The sequence below is a fragment of the Pararge aegeria genome, chromosome 9, assembly GCF_905163445.1.
Source record: "Pararge aegeria chromosome 9, ilParAegt1.1, whole genome shotgun sequence".
Taxonomy (NCBI): domain Eukaryota; kingdom Metazoa; phylum Arthropoda; class Insecta; order Lepidoptera; family Nymphalidae; genus Pararge; species Pararge aegeria.
The window spans coordinates 8,882,719-8,910,294 of NC_053188.1; the positions used below are offsets into that span (position 1 = coordinate 8,882,719).

General features: G+C 34.6%; 1 protein-coding gene across 2 annotated transcripts in view; it reads left to right on the forward strand.

The window, feature by feature from the left end:
- Nucleotides 1-27,576, forward strand: part of LOC120626139 — a 102,702-nt gene that overhangs the window by 10,031 nt on the left and 65,095 nt on the right. Inside the window, exons 1-2 of one of the 2 annotated variants that reach the window (XM_039893439.1) lie at nucleotides 20,675-20,968; nucleotides 21,815-22,294. In XM_039893439.1, coding sequence (XP_039749373.1) covers nucleotides 21,835-22,294 — 460 coding nt within the window. In that variant the 5' untranslated portion in view covers nucleotides 20,675-20,968; nucleotides 21,815-21,834. Of the gene's footprint in view, nucleotides 1-20,674; nucleotides 20,969-21,814; nucleotides 22,295-27,576 lie in introns of those variants that run through there. The other variant, XM_039893437.1, reaches the window with a different exon arrangement.

Consider the following 27,576-nt stretch of genomic DNA (forward strand, 5'->3'; position numbering starts at 1 on the left):
TCTGAAGGACTACTACCTCTCTTTGAGTGATGAAATTTGAAGTAGATTCTTTATATTATTATTTTTTTTTTAACTGTGTGTTAAAATCTACTTATATATATTATGTTTGTTATATATTTATATATATTATGTATATTTTCTATTTATATATCATGTAGGTATATTTTATATATTACGTATATTTATTTAAATTATATATGTATTTGTATCTTTACATTTTAGTATTTATGTATATCTATCAACACTCTTGGCACTATCCCGTTCTCTTGCTGTAAGTCCTATCTACAAAGGTTGCCTGTAAGAGATTGCTTGCAGCAATAAGGCCGCCTTTGCATGTCTACATTGTGTACTGTATACTCCTTACTGTTTCTTTTCCTGTATGTTATACGTGCAATAAAGTGCTTCTTCTTAAAACACCTAAGCTTAGGGCAATATCGCCGAATGCTAAAACTAAACTTAATCGAAAACATAACGATATAATATATATATAGGTAGGTATCTGATTATATAGAATCAATAAAAAGATGTGTATAGCTAGCTAGTCAACTGGTCTGTTCCGTTATTTCTACAAATCGGCACGCATACTAACATATTTTCATTGCACTCTGGCCGGAACCTGTAGTGTAATATCGTTCTTTCCTCTCAGGTTAGACAGGTGAATATTGTTTAAAGACCACATATTGGATAAGTCGTTTCTAAACTGTTTTGAAACGATATCTTGTGTCTGCTGCAGATATAGTAAGTTGAATGTTTTCTATCAAATAAGAAATCCTTTGAAAACTGAAAAGAGCGATAACGGATTCAAAAGCAGTCGTTGCATTTTTAATTCTATAAAATGAACAGCTCTACACGTATCTACTTTAAAAGATATCATCCAATGTCAGTTAACACGGACGCTGGAAAATTATTCAGCGTTAGATGTAAAAATGTACACTCAATAAGCAAGCAAAAGATAACTGTTATGTATTTCGTTTTAAAAGATTTCACTTTGGTGGCATATCATAACAATTGGTTGATTTTTATAGTATGGTATATATATTACTAGCTGTTGCCCGCGACTTCGTCTGCGTTTGTTTCGGTTTTTTGAGACACATGGACATTAAATTTAGGTGTAGTTGTACTGAAATTTTTTAGTTGTGTATTCTTATAAAAAAAAAAAATCTATTTGCATAAACAATATCGGAAAAGAACTGTCTGACCAGTCTCAGCTCCTCCTATAACTTACAAAAAATAGTAATCGTTATAGGACGAATCGAAATCGCATTGTTAGTTGATTTATATGCTAAAGGTTAAGGAAGAACTTTTCTAACATTTTTTATATAGTCCTTGTGTAAAATCGTCAAACTTTTTCATCACCTCTCCCAAAGGAACTGAGCTTAATTTCGGGATAAGAAGTATCCTATATTACTTCTATTACCTTCAAGAATATATTTCCAAAGTTTCATGATAATCGGTTCAGTAGTTTTTGCGTGAAATCGTGACAAACAAACTTACATTCACATTTATAATATTAGTAGGATAGGATAGGTAAGTATACATTACGGCTAACCTTAAGTTAAGAACGGCTAATGTTGTGTTTATTTTCAAAAAATGGCTAATGCTATTTCTTGCACCAGTTTATGTCTATGTTAGCAGTGAAATTCGAAGGCGAAGGCTCCTTTATTAGTTTTATTTGTCCGATAAAAAAAACATTTGGTAGCCAGTCTGATGATGATATATCCATCTATACTTATAATACAATTGTAACGGTCAAATTCTGTTTTTCTGTCTGTATCATCACGCTGAAACTACTGAAAGAGTTCAAATGAAACTTCGCACAGTTTGAGCTCATTCTACGAGGTAGGACACAGGATACTTTGTATCCCGAAATTCAGTTTAGTTCCTTTGGAGAGGGGATTAAAGTGTTTGACTATTTTACACCATAACTCCGTCAAATGTTAACCATATGAAAATAATTCTATTTATACTAGAAAGGGTAGATTAACAGTTTAGTTTTGCCTAAATTTCGTGAAGATCCATCGATCACGAATAAAAAGAAAGATCCGATGTAATTGGACATAGAGGACAGAACTCTTCAGCGGACAGCATCAAACCCCTCAGTAAAGGCTTAACAATACTGAATGCTATGTCTAAATAAAAAAAAATTTTTGAAAATTTCTTGCTAAACCTTAAGCATACGATTGGTTCGTATGCAAACAATGCGATTTCGATTCTTCCTGTAACTGATGGATAACAAATTATCCTTCAAATTTCCAAAGATGGGCACCCATCCTTTACTGACTTGGGTCAACCATGCTTACCCAGCGCTATCGACTAATATTTAGTGCTGCTGTCATGCCGCACATTGTTTGCAGTCATTTGTAATAGGGAATTAAAACTATTGTGAATAACTACAAGTATAGATAAGGCAAAACGGGAATAGTTCTCCGGTTCGGTAATTTGGGATTGGCATTGTTTACATGATTGAAGGTTTCAACAGATTGAAAGGACTTCACACGCCGCGTCGTTGAGAATATTTTTGGAGAACTCTCAGGCATGCAGGTTTCCTCACGATGATTTCGTTCACCGTTTAAAGCATGTGATATTTAAATTGGTTACATTAAAATTACAACGACATATTAATACGGGTGAAATTTCAGGGCATAACATTATTTTATAAAATCATTCTAAATTGTATTTTTGCGTTTAAATTTATCACTTGCACTTCTTAGATATGTTATTTATGAATACAATGAATAATTATCTGATAATAAGTGTTTTGGTTATTTAAATTTAAAACTGGTTACCACTACTATAGTGCTCCTTTCGAGTGAAGGTAAAAACACTAATATAACTATAAAACATAATTAATACTGAACCTAACGACTCCTAGAATTCGTCAAAAGTTGTAATAAGAACATAATGCAGAAAAAAAAATCATCTCATGTTATGTAAAGTAAGTACGATAATATAAGATAATAATGTTGCGATAGGAACATATTAAATCAATGATAAAATGAAACTATATGGTGCAGCTGTGAGTTCTAAAATCAAAACAGGCGAGTAAGCTTCCAAAGAATTCAATGTTTAATGTGTCATGCAATAACAAAAATGCACAGGAGATGAGTATATTGGTAAAAAAAAATAAACTCGTGATAGATTTACACCATGATAATTGATTAGTTAACGAATAAGGAGTTGTATCATTGAGAATTACTTATTTAGAAACAATTAAGTAATTGTGGGGAGGATGTTATTTTTTCTCTAAAATCGAATTAAATCAAGAACTGCTTGATTAATTGATTTTATCACCAAATAAGGATAGGCAAAGTTGTTACTAATATGGAATACTTTCAATACCTAACTTTATAACTCTAATTAACTTTATTAGAGTAACTAATGGAGTTAAAATAAAAATGTACTCATTTTGAACTAGTAATTCTTAACTTAGATTGCTTGGATTATCGATAGATCAATTTTAAACACAGTTCCCACAATAAATAGCTTTCAGTAACATGTATGACATATATATCAAAGTTCTTGTATGAGTTTGCGGTATTGGAATGTAAGGTCATCCATACGAAATGTTATAGTATACAGATTATAGTTTTTTCGTTGCTCCATTCACTAGGCGTTAGATTGGCATGACTAGACATCGGACAAGGTTTAAATGAACTAAAAATTTATAAAAAAAACCGCAACATTGTATTATACATATGTAAATCAGTGACTTGTCCTTCTAGGTATTAATCCGTACCTTGTCTAGCGTCATCCAACAAATACTTATGTTCACAGATATTTATAAAAAGAAGCCGATTGCCTTTTTTTTTCGGTGGTTAGTTAAGGAAATTTATACAGAAAAAAATCCCAACTAAAATACTTTATTATACCTACATAGATTCATAGATACATAAATTATTCTTTGCTGTGAGTATACATACCTACTAAGTTATCCCTTTACTTAAAATCGCACCGTAGCTATACCTATTGCTATGAATTATGAATAACGTGTACGTACATTCATTGCAATCACTGATGAGTGATGGTGGCATCATAAATATCAGATGTCATCATGATCATCATCAAATCAACCGATTGACGTCCACTGTTGGACTTAGTTCTTTTGTAGGGCGTTCCAAAGTCCACGATTCTGGGCAGCTTGTATCCAGCGGTTCCCCGCGGCTCTTTTGATATCGTCTATCCACCTGGTTGGGGGTCGACCAACGCTGCGCTTACCGGTGCGGGGTTGCCACTCCGATACCTTCGAACCCAGTCCATCGGTTCTCCGAGCTATGTGCCCCGCGCATTGCCACTTCAGTTTCGCGACTCGTTGAGCTATGTCGGTAACACTAGTTCTTCTACAGATGTACCTACGAGTAATTATTCCTACGTGTTACTTAATCTAGAACCGAAGATTTACAACAATATAGGTAAAACTATGAACTTTGTTCAATATTATAATAGTGCATCATCTACTGGTTATGTGTGTACCTACTTATAGTTATGCAGTGGCGTGCACTTCATACATGCACAAAAGCACTGCCTTCCTAAAATGGATATTTAACTCGTATAGGAGGAGGATTATTGCCTTTTTATACAATTTTCCTGCTGAATGCATACACTGAAACCCAATGCACGCCAATGTAGTTATGGAATGATTTTCTCTTTAATTTCGGTTTCACTATAAATAATCTTCTTCTTAGTAGTTATAGCAATTTTTGTATATACGTGTATGAAGATAACAAAGTAAGGCCTAAATTTGTGCATAATACAAAAATGGCTTGGCATTGTATGGTGTCACCTAAAGTGGCACTCGAACTCAAACTGTCAAAAAGAAAGTAATAAACAATAACGATAATGATAAAAATGGCATAGAAAGTGTGACAACTAGGGAACCTACATTGAAAATAATTAGTTATCCTCTTCTTAAAAAATTCGCCTTTGTGTAGGTACCCGTCTGTTGTTGACGTGCCGTGCCATTAAGGCACGGCTTATTACGCAATAAGAAAACTTGGCTGAGTCTTTGTATACATAGATACCAACTATCCGTCTTTGATATTGTTCATAATTTATTTGAACGAAAACAAATCAAAAACACGTTTTTTAAAAGTTTGGTCTGGGCTAATCTCGGAAACTGCTAATGTGATTTTGAAATTTAAAAGGTTGGTAGAGCAGTTTACTGGGAGCGATAAAAGTTATTTGGGTCATCCAAAAGGTGGAATAGGGCTTGAAACTTATATGTTTACATGGGGTATGGGTACATAACTATTATGTTTAAAAAGTGGGGAACATTTAAAGACGTTTTTTGTGCCTTAAAAACCAAGGTATGGACCTCAGTTTTGAGGGTAGGTACAAGAATACAAAAATTATTGCAGTCTTCATAGGAACTAATTACCTACTTGCAACAAAATAATTAGTAGGTTTACCTATCTGGAAATCTCACGGCATACCTTTTTATTAGGTTTCATTTTAACAAATTCTGTACTAAATCAATGAACAAATTTGTAACACTTTAAAGCAAACTATAGGTAGATATATAAATATTTGCAAAAAAGTGTTTTCACTTTCACCGGAAGTTTCACGTTAAATACCATAAATTAATTATTCTTTGTTCCATACCTCAGTCCATACTGTTAATAACATATGATAAACTCAGAACTCAGAGCTGTAAAGCCAGATAATTAAGAACTGTTATGCCTATTTAAAAAATACGAAAATTCCGTCGTTGTCTATGCATTCCATTTCATTTATATTGGTAATGAATGATTGTACGAAATTCATTTTATTTGATGTTTTCAAACTTCTTAGTTGCAAATAACTCTCTTACATGTGGCGTTACGTCTTTGAAATGTCAGAACGTGACAGAACACTACATACTTAACTACTGTAAATTTATAGCGTTATAGCGTAACTTTATATACTGATCAGCACAAATTACACGAGCATCACTTTATCATAATCAAAATCGACACTCATCATTTAATTGTAATAAAATGTAGGTTGGTCGATTTTAACCACTGCAATGTTCTATTTATAGACTCTTTTTAGCATTAACGCTCCAAGTATCTCGCAATCTTTTACGTCTATCACGATGCAAGTTTTTCTATTCGGGACCCGACTCATTAGTAACTCGTTTGGTATCCGGTCATTGAAGTGTGTACCGTTTGTATGTATACGTGATAATATAGCTGTAGTGAATGTCATTGCATATGTTAGGAGTTAAGACTTGACACGCATTTTAGTTTTCTAGCAAACGTAATTTTCGAAAAGCTTTGTTATATGTTAATAGGTTCAAAATGATGCATAAGAGTCTACATATTTCTATAAAAAAATATTTTTGACCTCCCTGTCGCAGCGCCGCTGTGGATTTATGTGGGAAGTCCAAGGTTCCTTTCTCGGTGGAGGCAATTGGGAAATTAATAATTTATGAATTTCCTCTGGTATGAGGGAGGCTTCGGTCGTGAGTTACGATGTAGACGTGCCACAAAAGCGATTTAGCGTTACGGTACGATGTCGCGTAAAAACGATTATGGGTATAGGTTTAAAAGAACTGCCATACGCCCTAACAGGCTGGTCCGTTATCATCTTAGACTACATCATCCCTTAACACCAGGTAATATAGCAGTCAAGGGTTTACGTAGTTGTAGTGGAATAAAAAAAACTTTACTGGGCATGGACAGTAAAGTTTTGAGCAACTTTAAATATAAGACTGGATATGTTTTTTTTTAAATTAGTGTCGTATTTGTAATAATAAGATTTATTAAAAAAAATAATCATGCTCTCGCGTCACTCTAGTATATATTCGATATTTATACGCAAACATTTTATCAAGTGCCTCTATATGTTGTTGTTATTCATAGTTCTTCCATTTCAATTTCTCCCACTTTCAAGGGTAACTTTAGTAGCGATTTTCTTAGAGATTTCTGGTCTGCATTCTTGTTTCAAGTTTATTCTTTATCTTTATTTTTTCGTATTAAATAGATAAATTTGAAAGACGCGAAATACTTGATCAAAAATAATTTAGGGTGCCTTTCTACCAGAGCTGTGCTATGTAACTAAGCAGTGGGTGAGGTCAAAGCCATTAAACGAAATAATATGACTCTCCACTAATGTTAAAGGCCACAGTGCAGGCGATCAAGACTGCGTGCAACCTATGAATTCAAACCAATTGCGATCAATCAATTTGAGTAGTAGTCCGGGGAACTACAACCATGCTTATTTCTGCCTCAAACCACGCCTTGTTTGCGGCATGTTTCAGGACGTGTTCCTTGCATGCAATGCGGAGTATTGCTACGTTTATAGGCAATGGTTATCCACTTCCCTACCATCAGCAAGTAAACTATTAAAAAAAGATTCTCGTTCGAACAGGAGTAGCTTTTGTTTGTTTGCAATACGGACCACAACAGGCTTAGGTAAGACGCCGCGGTTAGGCTTTACCTACCTTTAAGCGATCCCTAGCGCCCATTGATAGCGTGTTTTCACCCGTACATAGCTATAAAAATAAAAGATTAGCAATATATATAATAAGATAGCTTAGCAACACAGCTTAACATCTGGTGGAAGAGCAGCCTTAAAGAGATCACACCTACTTATACCTATCATAAATAATAATTATATCCTCTTCGAAGTTTTAATACATTGTCAAGGTCACGCAAACAATTGCATGGTATGTTCGTGATTAAAACTTTTATTTTTATTTGATGAAATTGAGGCCTTGTTGTATGTATATGTAAATATACTAGCGGACCCCAGCGCCATCTGTCGGGCTGATTTGTGAATCTAAACCATCCAGGGTGCCACCCAAACGCATACCGAAAAATTCATTCAAATCGGTCCGGCCGTTTAGGACGAGTTCAGTGACATACACACGCACACAAGAAATATATATATAAAGATGTATTTGGACTTGGATAGAGGCATTCGATCAAGGCGAAAAACTAGAGAAAAATAGTGTAGACAAGTAGGAAACCCTATTTTCCATTATAACTATCTAAATTCATTGGTTTTTGGGCTAGGTACCCTTTGTGAGTGATTTTTACACACAATTAGTAGTTTTTCAAAAATAAATACATTTTAATAAATTATAAACAAAGTTAGAAAGAAAATGGACATATCGATATTGGAATTTAACATAAACTAGTAGTGCAGTTTACTACTCGTAGGCTACATAAAATTGGTATTTCATTCAAGGATATATTATTCCATAGCAAATTACCGGATGAAACCCTGGAGAGGTCAATATGATCATAGTTTAAATATAAAACGTAAGCTTATTGAAAAATCCTATTATAATATTAAGGATTGCATAAACGATGAAAATAGTTAGTTTATGAATTCATAGCTAATATTATGAATTAACTGAGGTGATAACAAAATAAAACGGCTAATCTTTTTGTTGGTTTTCTTAGGGTGCGTTTGGAACCCTCCTAGCTTTACATATACCTAAGTTAATGTAGCTATCTTCGTCACCTGGTCGTCAATGTTAACTTATATGTCTAAACGCTTAATAAGTGCCTGTGATAGGCCTACGTGATTAATGCATTTGAATTCAAAGAAATAATTTATCTAGAACTACAAATCGTTCGAATTATTAATTCTCAGTGCCAGCCCGGAGTTAGGCAGGTCTGATGTCCTGCGCCCCGTGTCTTAGACAGCAAGCTAAACTGTCGCTCCCGGTCACATGTTCGGTGGAATTTGAATTACAATATTCATTATGTAAACGAGAACTTACTCTTATAAAGGTATTATCGTTACTACTGCTGCATGACAATAACTTCATGCTTACACATCATATTATGTATATCTGATAATATTGTTCATAAGTTCTTATGTAGGTATGGCGGTATGTGAAGAAATTTAGTTTCTTACTTATAAATAACTTAAGCAAGTCCTGTAAGCAACACCATGCAAATTTTTGATACCTTCTTCTAAGTCGTGCGCTGTTGGTCGTAGTAGCCAAGATGAATAACATGGCTTTAGCCTTCGTTTGATCACACGGCTCGCATGAGGCTTCTCCACTTTTGGCGATTGGTAGCGTTACGGAAGCATTCAACCACAGTTATCTGGGTCAACGTTTTTACCGTATCCGTCAATCGAGTAGGTGATCCCCCTCTTGTCCTTTTTCCTTCAACCTTTCCTCGCACAACCAAGTCTTTCCTTTACATGGTTATTTAAGAATGGAATTGTTGGTGCAGAATGCAGTTCAAGGTATCTTTAAAAGACGTCTCCAGCACCTCATCTCTAATTGTTCTTGACGTCAAGACCAATTTTTGGGACACGATGTTAATAACGCTGAGGCCAGAGTGCGACAGACGATATCATTGATAGCGCCGTGACATCGATCTGTAACATTGATACTATTTTTAATTGTTTATATTTTTTTATAAAAGCGTCTGCGTGTATATAAACACGTCAACACACAACACGTCACATTAAAATATCGTATGTCGGTGAAGAGAACTCATAATTTAAATTCCAGTAACTAGAAGGGCTCTAGGAGGTTTCACTTTTGAATTGGATTGCTCAAAATATCAATTTTATTTAATTTAAATTGTGTCCTGAGTTCTCACTTATTTATCTTCAATTAAACTAATAATTACCTTCACTGATTTTAACTAGCTATTTATGTTAAGATATAGTATAGAGAAGTGTAGCGGTTACTTAAAAAACGCAGGAAATAAATTAAATACGGGATCAGTCAGCGTGACGGAAGACGTAATCCACTAAAAACTTGAACCGTTCAACATCAGTAGCAACTACAATTTTGTTACCAACCATTGTCCGCGATCTTCACACTTCGTTAGCGCACTCAATGTCAATGCAAGAAGCAAATACAATGAAACTTAAGCATTTAAACTAAAGAAAGTAAGAGAAGGATTTTTTTAATATCATTATATGATATCTACGAGTCGCGAAGTTGAAGAGGAATGGGCACTGCGCGGCACATAGCTTGGAGAACCGACGACGGACGATGGGGTTCCAGGTTGCCGCAGTGGCGCCCCCATTGGATAGAGCAGAGTTGGTAGACCCACAACGAGGGTAATAGACGAAATAAAACGAGTCACAGGGAGTGGCTAGATAAATAAAAATAAATAATAATAATAAAAAAAAAATATACTACGACAATACACACATCGCCACCTAGCCCCAAAGTAAGCGTAGCTTGTGTTATGGGTACTGAGATAGCTGATGAATATTTTTATATGAATATAATACACATAAATACTTATAATATACAGATACACACCCAGACACTGAAAACAATTCATGTTCATCACACAAACATTTTCCAGTTGTGGGAATCGAACCCACGGCCTTGGACTCAGAAAGCAGGCTCGCTGCCCACTGCGCCACTCGGCCGTCATGCGCCACTGCATATCGTCTGAGGAAAGTACAGAAATCCTTTGTGGGGATGGGTATATGCTTTTATAACATGATAAAAAAGGTAATATTAGATCTACCTTTACCTAAGTTTAAACAATATATTAAACCACATTTAACAATGCGTGGTTACTACACGATTGATAAATTGAAACGACAAGGCTGCTTGGAAGCAGGCCACTCCGCACTCATCTCTCAAAAAACAGAAAAATTCTAAAGATTGTTATCTATAAAATGATGTTGGAAAAGAGCAATCTGCTGAGTTTCTTGCCGGCTCTTCTCAGTGGAATCTGCCTGAACAGTGCCTTGTCGACTTCTGGTAGAGTCACTACAAACAGACTGACTTGACGTTTCAAAAGTAAAGAAGGCCTACTTTAAATAAATGAATTTTGAATTTAGAATTTTTTTAATTTTGAAACCCTAACCCCCTGGTGGTCGAGGCGTCCACTTATACCCCCGTCCCCGACGACGCCGAGCTTAGGTGGAGACGCACGATAATTTCTACCACAACAACAAACACACAGCCTACACAGCGTCTTGGACGGCGAATATGAGGGCCCCGATTTCTGACGTTATCCGATGTGGACCCGTGGAGTGTGGAGTTTCCATCCGAATTTGCAAAATTGAATAGTAATGATGAAGGTGATGATTATATAATATCTTTTATATTATTTCTTTCTATCTACGGAACTGTGTCCATAATTCCAAACGCTTCGCTAGATTATAAGATTAAAGATAATATTTATTTATTCTTAACTGAACTGAGCACAATATGTATAAGAAAGTCTTACCGGAGAGATTTATTAATAACTTACAATAATGCATTTTAAAAAGCCATTCTGTTGCTCTGCAAATACTGTACAATTTATGCCACGTCAGCTTCTACGTATTTACAATTAGCATAGTTTTTTTCAAGGTTTTGCTGCGCTACCGCATTATTAGTAGGCAACTAAATGGGCACGTACATTACTTTATAATAAATGCTAGGTAAAATATCAGATAGGTGTATATGAAAAGTTAATTACGAATTATGATATTATGAATTGCGTTCTAACTACGTATCGTGAACGCCGCTAGGGTGGTGAGGCTTGATCGCGACAGCGCAAATTTATAGTCAGTAATGTGGACCCAAGTCAGTTTGGATCTCGTATTGAATTTGACCCTTATCTTTTTTCGTGCTGCTAAGTACGACCTATGATAAAGCTTGCTCAAAACGACGCGTATTGCGGTTTTTCGTACGTAAGACATGAATGTAATGCCATCACGAACGCATGGTTAAGCCTTAGTTTGAAATTTACAGTACTCCTACTTCTCGACTAGTTTTTCCTTAAGCTAAAAGGTTTAATAATTATAGTTGTCCTTATAGATATTGAACATGAACTGCTGCAATTTTAACTAAAAGATTACTGAAATTAAGTAGAGTGCAGCGTGCAAGCAAGGCTAAAATCCTTTTTTTTTTTTTTTTTTTAAAGGATTAATATTCTTTGCCTACTAATGACGATTGAAAATGACCTCTTGATTTTAATGTAAACTGCTTTATTAAAGCTTATTTAAATAAGAGATATTTGGCTCCGCTGTTGTTGTTTAGATCTATAGAACAATATTTTAGTAGTAGTACGTATGCTGGCATGTTAGTTTTTCTTCTGACTTGGTTTACAAATGCCATTATTTCGGGCTTGAATCTTACTATTACCGAAATGACACATACTTACTGAGAACTTAGTTTAATATGGCTTTTAAAATCGTTTAAGTAGTTTTGAGTTTATACATAACGCATAAACAAAGAGTTCCTATAAGTTTTATGTTATAGATTTATATATAACAAATTATCCTATAATAGTAAAATACGATACAATGACCTTACAAAATTGGTTCTGAGAATTTAATCCGTACCTAGATATATATTAATTACACTTTAATAATTATAGTTTAGCTTGTCTTTCTTACGTATGCTGATATTGCCATTTACTTGTCCTAGATATTGTCTAAGCTATGTTGAGCAAGAATTGGCACATCCTGTCCTTTTGCTGCAAATCGTTATATGTCATAAAATATTGTAATTAAATCGTTGGCAATTGCTGCAATTTTGTTCCACACGAGTTTTTATCCCTGCTAAGGATATCATCGCCCGTATTAACTTATGACCCACAGAGTTAAGAACATACAGAACTCTCATTTAGCCATTATTGCGTGCAGTGCGTTTTGTCCAAAAACGGTGAAAACGTCTGACTTCACATCGTACACACAGCTTACAAACTTTTTCCATTTTCCCAATTTTTATAGTAAACGTTTAGAACATTAGAGGTAAAGTAATTACTGTCAACTGCTAAATTGTATGAAGTGAGTAACCGCCTGTTCGAGAAACACTTCTAAAGTGGAGTGGTCAAATACCACTCCACTTTAGAAGTGTTCCTATATCCAATATTAGTCGTGTACATGGTTTTTGGATGTTCTTAATTGTATGTTACCTTTGAGTACGTTAAAATTACAACATGATTGATTCTATGGCCATTAAATCAAAAGTATAAATGAATGAATGAATTAATACACTTTTATTGTACACCACGGAGAAAATTTACAGAGATACAAAAACAACAGCACAATAAGGCAGAACGTACAATTTGGCGGCCTTATCGCTAAATAGCGATCTCTTCCAGGCAAAAATGCTATACGAAATTAGTAGGTGGTACAACAAACATTAGTGAAGTATTTGGATTTTAAAATAAATTAACATTAAATAAATATATAACATAGCACATATTAAACATAACATATTAAAGATATGAACAAAAATATAATATATATTCCATACATATATACAAACATATAAACATACAAATACTCTACTATAAATACATAATAAAAAAAAAGAACACTCCAAAATATTTTAGAATACGAAATAAACAAAATAGAATATAGTGATCATTCCCATCAATGCCCGGCCGATACAGACAAGTAGTGATCCTTCACTTGTTTCTCAAAGTAAGTATTATCTTGTAAACGCGTTATCTATATATATATATAAAAGAAAGTTGTGTTAGTACCATTTATAGTTCAAGAACGGCTGGACCAATTTTTATGATATTGGATTTTTTTTGGATTTATCTTAGACCGGAATAGGATAATAAAATATAACATTCATCAAAAACCAAAAGATCCGCGTAACAAAGTTCGCCGGGACAGCTAAAATAAGTTATAAATAAATATACAACCGGTAGAAGCTACAGCATATAGAAAAGGAAGCAATAGTTAATAATGATAAATAGTAAATCTTTATTTGGAACAGTTACAGTGGCATTTAAAATACTAGCAAGGGTGTACTGCAATAGTAAAAACGTGTTTCTGCATGTACCACCGCCCACCTCCGAGTTATGGTACACTAATTATACAAATGTTCCACTAGATTTGTATATGTGAGTATTGTATTTTATAGAGTGTATTTTATATATGTGAGTTGTTTTGTGTGTGTGTGTGTGTGTGTGTGTGTGTGTGTGTGTGTGTGTGTGCGCGTGTGTGTGTGCGTGTGTGTGATTGTGTGTTTGTGTTTATATTATAGATACGTAATACAGGATGGCTAGGGAGTAGGGATGTAATATATTTTTGTTAAGTTAATGTTCATTAGTAGATTAGTACTTTAGTTAACTGTTCTACAATATCTGTCGTTGGCTTAAGCCATGGTTCGCATTTTGTAAGGTGAATTGACAATGAAATGTAATTTTATTGTTAACTTCTAGATATTTCGAAATTAGAAATCTAAATCAGCAGTCAGCGCTATAGATAAAGTTACTTAAATAAACATTATTTATCCTCTACCCGTTTTACGCGTATTTAAGTAATACTGAAACGTACTGTCAGCATATTAAGCCGTTGCTTTTAACCATTGCGTTGTTTTTTATTTTTCATCCCAGTACAAGTAGGCCCTAGAATGCAATCTCACCTGTGGTAAGTGATGTCTAAGATTGTGCCGGGCACATCTCTCAGTGGTATGGCAGTTCTATGCAACATTGTACCGGAATGTACCCTAACTTAAGTTGAAAAAGTAGTACGGAAAAAGCCACGTAGAAAACGATTAGACGGCATCATCACTCACCTGATGGTAAGAGATGCAGTCTAAGATGGTGACGGGCTAACCTTTTAGGGCGTAACAAGTATGGGTAAGTATATATTATGCTAAATCTACACCTAAAATGTAACAGCACGCTACTATCTTAGACTGCATCTTACGTTTACTCCAATTGAGATTGAAGTCGAGGGCTAACGTGTAGTGGAATTGTAAACAAAACGTTAAAGTCCCCCAAGTCACATGGCTCATCACAGAGAAGGTCTTTTCGCAGCAATGGGCAGGCTGAGAATGATAATAGAAAGTAACATTTTAAGTACTAACTAGGTAATAAAGCGTAGTAATCCAAATGAAAGGTTTCGCTGAGGACTCTACAACTTATGCCTAGCATTTCAATACTTATGAATAGTTAATGTGAAAGCGGATAATATTACTTCAACCGGCCTGATTGTGCAATAAATGATATTAATGAGATCTGTAATGTTTATGTTTATTAACATGTTAGCTCGTTCGCGGGACTTCAAACACTACGACCTAAAACGCCCGTCTCAATGTCAACGTCAAAATAATCTTTAAAAAGAATAAAAACCATTGTTCTAAATATTGCCTAGTTTAAAAGCGCATTTGAAAAGTCAAGTCAGTCTTTTTGCAGTGACTCTTCCACCGGTTCGGAAGGCAGATTCTACCGAGAAGAAACTCAGCAGATTGCTCTTTTACAACATAATTTTACAGTTTACAATCTTAAGAATCTTTCTCTATCTCTCTCTAATCTTCGTTTCTATGTTTTGAGAGATGAGAGCGGAGCGGAGACGACCTGCTTCGAAGCAGCCTTGTCGTTATAAAATTCGTTAGTCGTATAGAAACTGCGATTTCTTCGATGTGTTTTAACACATTGTTTAAAATTTTTCAATTTCTTCAAGTGGGCCCCTAGATGGCACTTTGATGCAATTTTGTTCCACACAAGTTTTTATCCCTGCTAAGGATATTATCGCCAGTAAATCGTTATAACTTGTGACCCATAGAATTAAAAACATACAGAACTCTCATTCAGCCATTATTGCATTGTGTGTGCATATCGACGCGGCGCAATGTTGCTAGCTCGCAAACTTTTTGCCATTTTCCCACTTTATAGTAAACTTTTCTGGTTTTTATTTTCTCATCCCAGTACAAGAAAGCTCTTGAATGAATTGACATTACATAAATAATGTGTATATGCTAGTGAGTTAATGGCGATGACTACAATCGTAGACTTAAAATTAAAGCTAACGAGGGTTCCAAACGCGCCCAGGTCTAAGAAGCCCAAAACAAACATAGCTGGGTGTTCTTTTGTTATCGCCATCAATAATTCACACCAAAGCTTTTTATCATTTACGTAATTCTTTATATTAAAATAGGACTTTTCTAAAAGGTTACGTTTAAAACCAAGCTTTGAACTTTTTAAGGTACATCTCCAAGATGTCAACAGCTAATTTATTGTAAAATTAAATAAATAAATAAATATACTACGACAATACACACACCGCCATCTAGTCCCAAAGTAAGCGTAGCTTGTGTTATACCCATAACTAAGATAACTGATGAATAATATACATAATATAAACACCCAGACACTGAACAATATTCAAGTTCTTCACACAAACCTTTTCCAGTTGTGGGAATCGAACCAAATCGGCCGTCAAAAAATTGCATGGAATTTCCTTTAAACGTTACGAATTTTATGTAGTATATTGCACTTGCACTAACCTTTTAAGCTTACCTAACGCCATCTGTTGCGTCAAGTATAGTTATGTTAGAAACTTTTTCGATAAATAAATGCATGATTTATTTTAAATTCCTAAATTATAAGAGATTGATATAAGTGTTTATTATGAAATCACATTATACGATATTTATATTACATTATACGATCATAAGTTCTTTATTATATTATAACCCGTACCTTCTCAGTTCTGGGCCAAGGGCGCGAAATTGATCTCGTATAACTTGCGGGTATGTTATAATTCCATGGTGGGTAATTATTATAAATTACATATTTTCCGGAGTAATTATAAATGGCTTGTCTGCATTTGTATTATGCAATTTATTTATTCATCAAGTAATGAACCTTGATGACCACAATGCTCCAATTTAAATTAAATACCTATCAGAACTAATAATAAATATCAAGATTCTTTATTAGCATCAGGATTGTAAATATTTTGCTAACTCTTATTAAAGCTTAGTAAGAGTTAATAAGAGTTATTATATTTAAGTATGTATAGTATGTTAAAGTATATATTAGTTTATTATTTTTTATATTATTTTTATTATTTTAAATTTTTGTAATAATAATACACCCCATTGATCGGTTTCTCTTGGTTTACTTAATTCTAAGGTTGCCTGAAGAAATCGCTAATAAGCGATTAGGCCGCCTTATGTATGCTACTTTTTAAATTGCCTCTTGTACTGTCAATTTTTTCCCCTTTTTTTTCACAAATAAAGTGTAGAAATAAATAAATAAATAAAGCTTACTAATTTGTTCTCTAACTGTCTTGTTAGAAGTAGGTACTGAATCGTTAGAAGTACTGTTTTCCATGAAATTTCGAAAGTCCTACAACGAGATGGTTCAAATTAAAATGGTTCCAATTATTAAAAACTATGGAAGTGGTTTACTCAAAAACTATTTGCGTTTCGGTTTCACAGATAAGTTTCAGAGACAGTAAATAATTTAGGCACCTCTAAAGCCTGTGAAGCAATGTTTTCATTTACACGTTGTTATAGGTTTTTAAAAATATTAATTTTACACTAATGAAACCTTGAAGTAGAATTTACCTTAAAATAACTATTGATCTAGGTATACTTTGTTACAACGAACCTTAAAAAATTCAACCATGAGCGTTATCTAGGTAGGTAAAGATAGGTTTATGGGCCGTGCCAACTTCGAAGAATCAATTAGCGAAACGGACGGACGCGGTGACAAGTTGAAGGTACCATTTAAACAATACCCAGCTCAAGATAAGGCTCGCAAACAAAGAGCCATGGACTCACATACGACACCGACCGCATTGTGTGAGGGCATGGGAAATCTGTAACCCGAGCGAATTTTTATGGGAACGTGAACTCGTCATACTTACTTATACGTCTTTGACAATGTAACGGTTGAATTAATCTAAATAAACCTACATTAATGTTATATCAACTAACAAAATCTTTCCTACACAAAATAATAGTTTTTGTAACATCTAATAGGTTTCGAATTAAATCGTTTTTTGATGTGTCTATTTCATTTCAACGAATAAAACAAAAATTATTGAGTATGAAGTGGGCTTCGTTGACAGAGTGCGTTTGGGACTGTGGTCTTTGGTTTAGTTCACGAATCCAGTTATTACCATTCACCATCATCATCTTCATCACCATCGTACAGACACATGTCTCCTTAAAATTAGATAATATCATGCCGTAGTCCACCACGCTGGCCAATTACGGATACGTGGACTTCACAAGCTTGTGAGAACGTTAAGGACATCTGGCATGCAGGTTTCCTCAAAATATTTTCCTTCACCGTCAAAGCAAGTGACATTTAAAAAAAAGTGATTATTAGTGAGCTTAAAATTAAAACGCGACACTATAACATAAGAAATCGTGTATGGAATTTGCCTATGAATTGTATTCGGTACGTACTAGTTGTTGAGAATGTACCTAATTTTATCTCAAATTATAACTAGCGCAAGACGTTATAGGTACGAACCTGTGAAGTTCTTAGTTCATTACAACTTTTGCAAGACCAATTTAGGTGAACAGATGCTTTACTTTCAATTCAGGTTAACGCAATTCTGTTAATTGGTCTTCTAATCGGCTTTGTAGGCTATTACGTAGATTAACCACTTGAGATTCTCACTATGGTAAAGTCTTTAAGGTAGTAAAAAATATAAAAATGAATAAGATAAAAAAAATAAACGCCTAATCTAAAACCTTTTACTAGTAGTCGATTGAAATCAGTTATTAGATGCTCATCTACTGGCTACTAGGTATTATTTAAAAGAAGTCGATTCGAGTTATTAGATGCTTATCTACTGGCTACTAGGTATTACCTAAAATAGGTTGTACCTAGTTGTCCCCGTTTATTGTGATAATGCTATAGTATTTGTTCGTTTGTACTTCTTTCAAGCAAGAAAAGAACTACAGATTTACGTGATTTTGACGTGACAACGTCTTATAAATTGGTTTGCCGGGTGACACTTCAAGAAACTGCGTTACGCTCCGCTCACGTTATGCGCTCACAATGAGAGCGAGTGAGAGGCACGCGTCCCTTCCACTCGGGCATGGTTAGCCCGCCTAAGAGCGAGAGAGACAGACATAAAAAGTGAAAGGCACGCGTCCTTTTGTAGTAAACGCTGTTTCATTGTACGCAAATGTATTGCAAGTTATTGTATGTATATTTGTATATAAATACGTATGTATGTGTAAAGGTAAAAATAAAATTTTGTTAATATGAAATTCAGTGCGAGATTCTTTGTATAAATTAATGTTTTAAATATAATTCTTTGTATAAATAAATGTTTTAAATTGTTACTATTATTTCATCCTTCTTCCTACTATACGAATGAATATTCACATTAAAATTATTTTACCACTCAAAGTCGTTGTCACGTAAAACTTTCGCCCGTATACCGACTTTACAAGCAACCAATTTTTTTGGATAGTTTATTAGCGGTACCTATAGGTTATTAGACAGTGACCCTAGCTATAACTTCATCCAAAATAATGAACGGTTCCTAATGGGTGGATCTAAAGCAATTGTAAAATCCTTACTACTACTATAATATATATATGCGAAAGTGGGTTTATTTTGTTTGTTCGTCTTTCCTTCAGGCCCAAACTAAGCAACCCATCAACTTGATTTTTGGCATAAACTTAGTTTAATAGACGGAGAGCAACATAGGTTATTTGATCCCAGAAAAACAAACGGTTCCCACGGGTTTTGAAAAAAAAACCGTAATAAACGCGGACGGAGAAGGCGGGCAACAGGTAGTAGTTAGATAAATGGATTTCGAAGAAATGGAATTTTAGTATTATTGTTCTTTTTTCTTTTATCATCATTTGCGTGTATATCATTATTAGTGATAGCGAAGTAGTTTACCGTGTGTTGACGGCATATCATAATACTGTTGCAAGTACTCCTCTCCTTCCCACGGGTGTCGTACTAAATAAATAAATATACTACGAAAATACACACACCGCCATCTAGCCCCAAAGTAAAGGGTACTGAGTTAGCTGTTGAATATTTTATTTTATGAATATAATACACATAAATATTTTAAACACCCAGACACTGAAAAACATTCATGTTCATTACACACACATTTTCCAGTTGTGGGAATCGAACCCACGGCCTTGGACTCAGAAAGCAGGGTCGCTGTCCACTGCGCCAAACCGACTAAGGGATAATAACGGAGGATTGGCAGCAGCGTCCTCTGTGCTACTACTACCATCTACTGCAATGACTGACTGATCTGTCCAGCTTGGTGATTATAGACACCCTCTTTCTGAGAGGTCTATAGTCCAGTAGTGGACTGTTACAGGCTATTGATGACCTAATACTAAAGGAAGACGATGCTCTGTGTAGTGTGTGTCTGTGTATGTGTGTATTACGCTTTACTTATTCGTTCTTCTTACCAGGTTCTTAATCCTTGTAGGATAAACGTTCATCCAAATTTGTTTCTGCCAACTTTACGTTCTTGACAATAAGATAAGCTGAGGTAGGTACCACTAATATATTCTTATACAAATAAGTATATCTTATAAAAATTGTCATTTTATTGCAGCCTTTTACAATGTGCATACACGTTTTTCAATAACGAATATTTACAAAAGAATTCTTTCTCTTATGATTTTACGTGGCCCTAAAATAGTAAATCGTACCTGACGTATTCTAAAAGTAGTTTTTTAATTTACTTTTTTGGCTGTGTAAATATTATTTTTCTATCTTATCAGTATTTCAAAGCAAGCAAAGCGCAATTTCCGCGTATATTTGAACCAATTTTTGTGATCAAACTCTTACTGTAAAATTACTCAAGTTAAGGTGGCGTTTTTGCGGATTTATATATCTGAAAACCTAATTTATTTTTCTCCAACAGATATTTTGTACATGTAGTAAAATAACAATTTATGAGTGTTTATGTAGTCGACGAGTTTTTGTACACTGCGTACCTACTAGCCTTTACGTTACAACTTACTAGAGTCTAGACAGTTGAGCGTACATAACCGTGGGTTACGGACGCCTTTCTCGTGCATATCTACGTACCGCGACCTTTCGCGGACAGTTCTAAAAGCGTCCTAACCTTACAGGTTTCAAAATGAAACTTAGTATTACTTCTTGTGCTCATCGTAAAATAACTCTTGTGAGCGATTAAAATATAAAAGTGCTTTACATATATTTGATTTTGAATAGATAAAAAAGTGACGTAAATGTTTGTTCAGTGAAATTGTTGTGATAGGATGCAGTGTACAACTCCTACTAGTATATAATATTCAATTTCTTGGGTTTGCGGTTGCGGTTTACATTTGCAGGTATTTTTGGTGTAACATTTTGCTATGAAATTTCAAGATGCCGATTTTCGAAATGCCAAATTGTTTGTGGTTGTACTTAATTTGTGACTTTTAATTACGGGGTGTGGATGTAGATATATGTATATGGCTAAGTTATTTCTTTACAATGCAAAGGTCACATGAACAAGTCATTCGGAACAAATTAAATGCACCGGGAAAAATGAATATGTAGCTATGCACCACTTTTTGTTGTTCTTTTTTTATATTCAGAAACCACAAAGTTTTATCCACTTTTTAATTCAAGACGGAGCTCCCTCAAAAAAATGCACATAATAAACTAGGTATATAGCCTTCACAACTATTTGCATCAATTTTAGTCTAAACAAAGAAAAAGTAAAATATAATTACCGAACTTTAAACGACTAGCGAATCTAACTAGTTATTTAATTAAAAACACTAGTCAAATAACATATAGTCACCCAGATAAACTGTATATTTCCCTCCTTCATGGCAAAACAACTGTTAACTCCTACGCTATAAAATGTTAGCAAAAACTGATAATTCAATTAACATAGAGTTTACACATTATACAGCTCGTTTACATTTATGCTAACTGCTGAATCAGTTACACAAACCTATAAATATAATATAAACAAAATAAGTCTAAATATAGTGCTCTAATCTTTTAGCACAGTGAATATTGTTTAAAACTATAGGTCTAAAGTAATATTTTCTAAACTATAGACTAAAGAAGGATAGATAGAGAAAAGATAGTCTATCTTTAGTCATTTAGACCTTATTTAATTTAGACCTTATTTAATGTATTTGAGTATTAAAAAATTTACAGCACTATTATCTTCATTCCAGATCGTGCCAATGCAGCAACAATGCAGGCCGCAAGAGACTCAAGCCGTCAAAAGAGGAGCGTAAAAAGACGGAACTCGAGAAAAAAGTCCTTATCTCCATCAGACTTAAAATGTGTTCGAGGGGACACAAAAAGCGAGAACAAATTGAACGGTAAACGATCGTTGTCCGAGGGGTCAGTGAAAGTGCGACACAAGAAAAGCAATATACAGAGGACTTTGACCCACCCCATATCGTGTGCGGATTTCGAAGATGTTTCAATGGATGAAGTGTTTACTATGAAAAGTTCTGTGCCTCCGGAAAGTGATGAATCCAACTTGCCACCGACAAGCAGTGATAGGGACACAGAGGATGACGTGCGCGTTTTGCCCAAGCCTGTGCCACAAAGATCTCGATGGGATTCTGGGAGCGAGATGGATTCCTTGGTATCCATAGCAGTGAAAAAAGCATCTGCACGTCGACGCCGAACGCCCGCTAACCTTGGTAAGTGTATCTTTGTGATATTTGCATTAGAATAGGCGCCTCTAATAATGCTAAACATTGCAAACGTGATCCATAGAGAATACGAGCCGTATGTTATCGAATGCGATTTATTACAAAACACTTCTACCTTTGAACCAGTTTCCAGCTCAGTACGAGCAATGTGTTTGTGTGACACTTTTGTAGCAGATAATATATTTTATTAAATTCTTAACCGAATACCAAAAGAATCGTCCTTTTGAAAGTTAAAAAATTATCGACGCTTAGACATGTTTTTCGACGCCATGAGTAGGTATGTGGAAATGTACCTACTTGCTCTATATTTCCGCCTAGTCTGAATCGATTTTACGTTAATTTATTTAAGCTGACAAAAATATTAACAGCATAAATAGGAGAGTGGGGTCATTATCATTGAAAAGTATGGAATGTTTGTTTTAATAGATTTTGAGTTATTAGGTCTATAGTTATAGGTCTCATTTTAGTGTGGCATCCTTGTATGACATAGAACACGATTAAGAAGTCGATGGGTATTTATTTAATTAATACTCAACAAGTTCGTCACACGCCGTAACCGGTTCAGGGTGGCCATTCTACCGAGAAGAGCCGACAAGAAATCAAGTAGGTATACTACCTACTTTGTAGCTACATGCATTCATTCTTCCAGACCACAGAAGGGTTACGATGTTATTCGTATACTACGTGATACGTACTAATTAACAATTATCTATTCTGTGACATAAGAAAAGTCATGTTTGTTATTTATTTAGGTACGTTTTAACGACTCGTCTGCATGCGTGAATTTTCTAAAATACTGGTTTTGGCATTTTGGATTGACTATAATATTATATCTGCAAATTCAATATACCGGAAATGACCTCTACCGTACATTAAAATGGCAATTCTTCTGATGTTTTTGAAGAACATGATACTTGTCTGGTTAAAGATTTTGTTGAAATGTTTTGTAACATTTAAATCACAGAATGGTGAAACCGTTGAGGAAAACTTTTATTGGTTTTGGAATAAAATAAATAAATAGTTGAAATCCGAAGGACTAATAATTTTAAAAGCTTTTCATTTATCTGCAGTTATTAAATCTTGTCAAGTTTTAACTGTATAATAAACTTTAACTAAAACAGTACAAGTTTTATTTATTGTCGGCTGTCATATATTAAAACCTAAGCGAGAATGTGACTGGGAACTATTATCATAGTAAAACGGTTATAATAAAATGGGTAGATTAGGATCTGGAATACTAATCAAAATACCACAAAAAGTACGTGCCAATGGTCCTAACAGAGAGGCCATTGGACGTAACCTACGAAGTTAGACTATTCATTCTCCGTCCGTTATTCAGATATTTTTTTTAAGTACTGAAATAGCAGGCTGAGCACCAAATTTTTATTCATATGTTTACATTGACTGGCTGTTGCTCCCAACTTCTTTTCACAAGTCCAGTGGGAACCGTTCGTTTTTCTGGGATAAAAAGCTTATGTTACTCTCCGTCCTTTCAACTAACTCTATGCCAAAAGTCGAGTCAATTGGTTGTTAAGTTAGGAAAAACTAACAAAAAACACACTTTTATAATTTTAGTTATAAGATGGAAGGGGGGATATTGTTCAAAACTGTCCATGGAAATAGTGCTTTCAATTTATAGCTGCTCTACCTTGTTACTCTGTCCGCTACTATATACTTTGATTATTTGTTGTTGCGCAATAAATTGCATTTGCTAATGTGCATATCATTGGATTACATTTGAGTTAATCTTTAGTTAAGTACTTACTTAATATTCAAGTATTATGCTATCAGGTTTACGCCATAGAATTAAAAACATACAGAACTGTCACTTAGCCATTATTGCATCAAGTGTATTGTAACCAAAAACAGGGAAAACGCACTGTGCACGTCTGACTATTCACCCGCGGAATGTTGCTAGGTCACAAACTTTTTCTCAATTTCACATTCTATTTAACGTTTAGAACGTTAAAGGTAAAATAATAACTGTAAATTGCTAAATGGAAGGACGTGATTAACCGCCTTTTCGAGAAACACTACTGGAGTGGTTGAACCTTAATATTGGACTCTGCCAGGAAGAGTCCCCTAGAGAAGGAAGAGAACCCTAGAGCTTGAAGAAGCGAAGGGATTGTCGGCCTGAGGCAACCTCATGTGAGACCGAACCTCGGCTTAGGCGACGGTTGGACTGACGGAGTTTTGGACGGTCATTAGTCCGCACGCCTCCAAGGCTTGGTGTGAGCCAACGTTCGGATGGAACCAGAAGTTGAGGTCAAGGATGGTAGCGGGCTTACCTATTAATAGGGCTATGTTAGCAATCGCTATTCTGTTAATACGAGACTTCGACCTTCGCTAGCCGCCCTACCTACGTACCGCAAAGCGATTAAGCATTCCGATACAACGCCGACGACACGACAGGCATTCCGATACGACGTATAGTGTCTACCACTATAGGAGTATAGGTAATATATAACTGTCATACCTCTAACAGTTAGCCCGCTACCTAAGATGGTAACGTTAGTAGACTGCTTTATCACTAACCATTAGGTCAGATTACAATCATGGATTAACTTTTAGTGGAATAAAAAATACCTGCAATAATATTATGGTTACGTACCCAACTTAGACTGCATCATTGTTTTCCATCAGGCATGATAGTTGTCAAGTCAAGCCTATCTAGTATAAAAATATATTATGGTTACCTTAACAGATAGATATTGTTCATGGTCTGATGTCCGGAAAGTGGTTATGCTTTTTTATATAATTACTAGTAGTTTGAACCAAGCGTTTGAGGAAATGTTACACGATGTAATATCACGATACCTCGCGCGTGGTAACTTAACGCAGCTTTTAAATAATTTCTGAATAGAGTAGTGGAGCCGGTGCTTCCTGCCCCAGTTTTTATAAGAGTAAACGAAGTGTTTACATGAATCTTACTAGAGGTCAGGACAAAAAATAGCAAGAGAACATGGCAGACCTCTCGAAACACTTAAGCTCAAATGTTTTCTTAAGCTTAAACACTGTCTGTTTCACTGAGTATACGTGTGATTGGTAATCTCTGGATGGCTTTTTAACTTGACATATTATTTTTAAAGACTCATTGTTCTTAGTAAAATATTGCACGCCTGAAATAGCTATTTATTCAGAGTCAGGAATAATAAACGCAACGGTCAAGTATTACACGATGGCAGGACGAAACATCTGCGCGACAATTAGACATAGCTCAAAAATAAGGTCAAGCAATTCTTGGGATAGTGACGCAAACTAATGGTGTTTTCGTGCTCTCTAAGCTAAAGAGGAAAAGTAAACACTGTTGCACGATCTAAGGAACTGTGTTCATGTAAATTATTTTCCCAATTGAGATCCTTAGATCAAATAAGCGGTTTTATATATCGATGATTAAGAGATGATAATAATATTAAATATATATTGCAATATTTATATATCTATCTATATAATTATCAATAATTAAGTTTTTCTTTTGGTTGAACACACGCTTATCATTGGTACAACAGTCAACACAAAGTCTTTGTAATCCGACTTCTGTATTCGTAAATAAGTTTCTAGAAATTATTTTTTAATTAAATAAAAATTCTAGCAATTATCTACAGTGAAAATTTTATTTGATGGACAGGTATTTTATTTGGCGTTTCTCTTTTGTGCAACGATAGGTTATTTTGTGTTTTCCGATTTTGACTATACACTCTTGTAAAGAGATAAATTAACCTTCTCCAGGCCTTTTTTGTTTATAATGATTATTTCACTTCTTTTGGTAATAAACACTTAAACAATTTATTACGGCAGATGGGAAGGTATGTTTTACGAAATTCTGCAATCTATAAAATACATATTGATACCGTTTTCAATTCATTGAGGTAAGCGCCGCAAGACCTAGCGTTTTTATTTTTACCATTAACCTAATAAGATACAATAAACCTATGCCGAAATTTATGAAATTGGCTTGTTCTTCTACGGATCTCCACATTTGCTGATTTTACTGCGTAGCTCTCTCCATTGCCTGCTGATCGTCCACGTTTTAGATCCGTAACTTATCACTGCAAAAAGCACGGTCTTCAGGCACTGAGGTATTTTGGAAGAAAAGATGTTACAAAATTTCCCGATTACAAGTAGACATAAATAATATACAAGCATCGTTTCCATGCCATACCGCCTTTCGGTTATGTTGCACAGTGCAATTTAAAGACTATAGATTTAAAATTCTTTCTAATTCTTTCGAGTAGGTAGGTTTGTTCTTCGGGAAGAAAGTTTTACCAGTAATAAACGCAAAATAAATGTTTTATTTCATGTTTCTATTAAATCAGTAGGTATTTGTATTTTAGTATATTACTGTAAGTGTCAGCGTTTGCGATAGTGGCCCCTAATTAATATGCTATGATCTACTAAACTAACGAGGCGTTATATAATAGAAAGGATGAAATGAATCAGGAATCGTTTTACTAACTACAAGTGGGCGCTGACCTTAGTTCTAAGGCTTTATGACTACAACAGATGTATTGTTACAGATGTTAAATTAATCATATAGTCTTTTTTCTGTGACCTTAATGACAATAGCGAGTTTGACCTTGGATCTGTAAACTGATTAAGTACATACCGTTAGGTTTTTTGTGTAATAATATTAAAAAATTAAATCTTTTTAACATAAGTTATTTCAATAAATAGAATTAAAGGAAGTTAAAAACTACTAAACCAACTAAGAGAACCTATTCGAGAGCATTCCCAACCAAATTAAAGAGTTATTTTATTTTAAAAAACGCGGCAAATTGCCGGACTGATTCTCCGAAAAAATATGAAAGTCATATAAAAAGTAAGGTGAAGTAGTTATCCGTTCTGAAGGCTTTCATTACATGATTTGGGTAAATCTTCCTTGATAGGATGTTTTTAAAGTTTTATTTCTCTAGATTTCAATCTTTCTAGATTTTAATCTTTTTTTGTTTTTAATCAAATAAATTTAAACCCATTTTTAAATGAGACCCGTGCCTTGTAATAAAGTCGTAAGTATTCTCTTTTTATCGCGCGCCCACTAGAGGGCGCCAGGGTATTGTTTGCACTCGGGCACTACATGGATTGGCTAAAGCCGAACCTGGTAAGAGGCATTATTACGAAATCAAACATAAATTAATTTTAGTTACATAGAATAGAATAAAAAAGAATAACATATGTCGTAGTAAACAAATAATTTATTACCATTAAATAAATACCACATTATAATTATCATTATTCAAATCTGCGCTTACATTGCTTTAGGTTTGACGCCT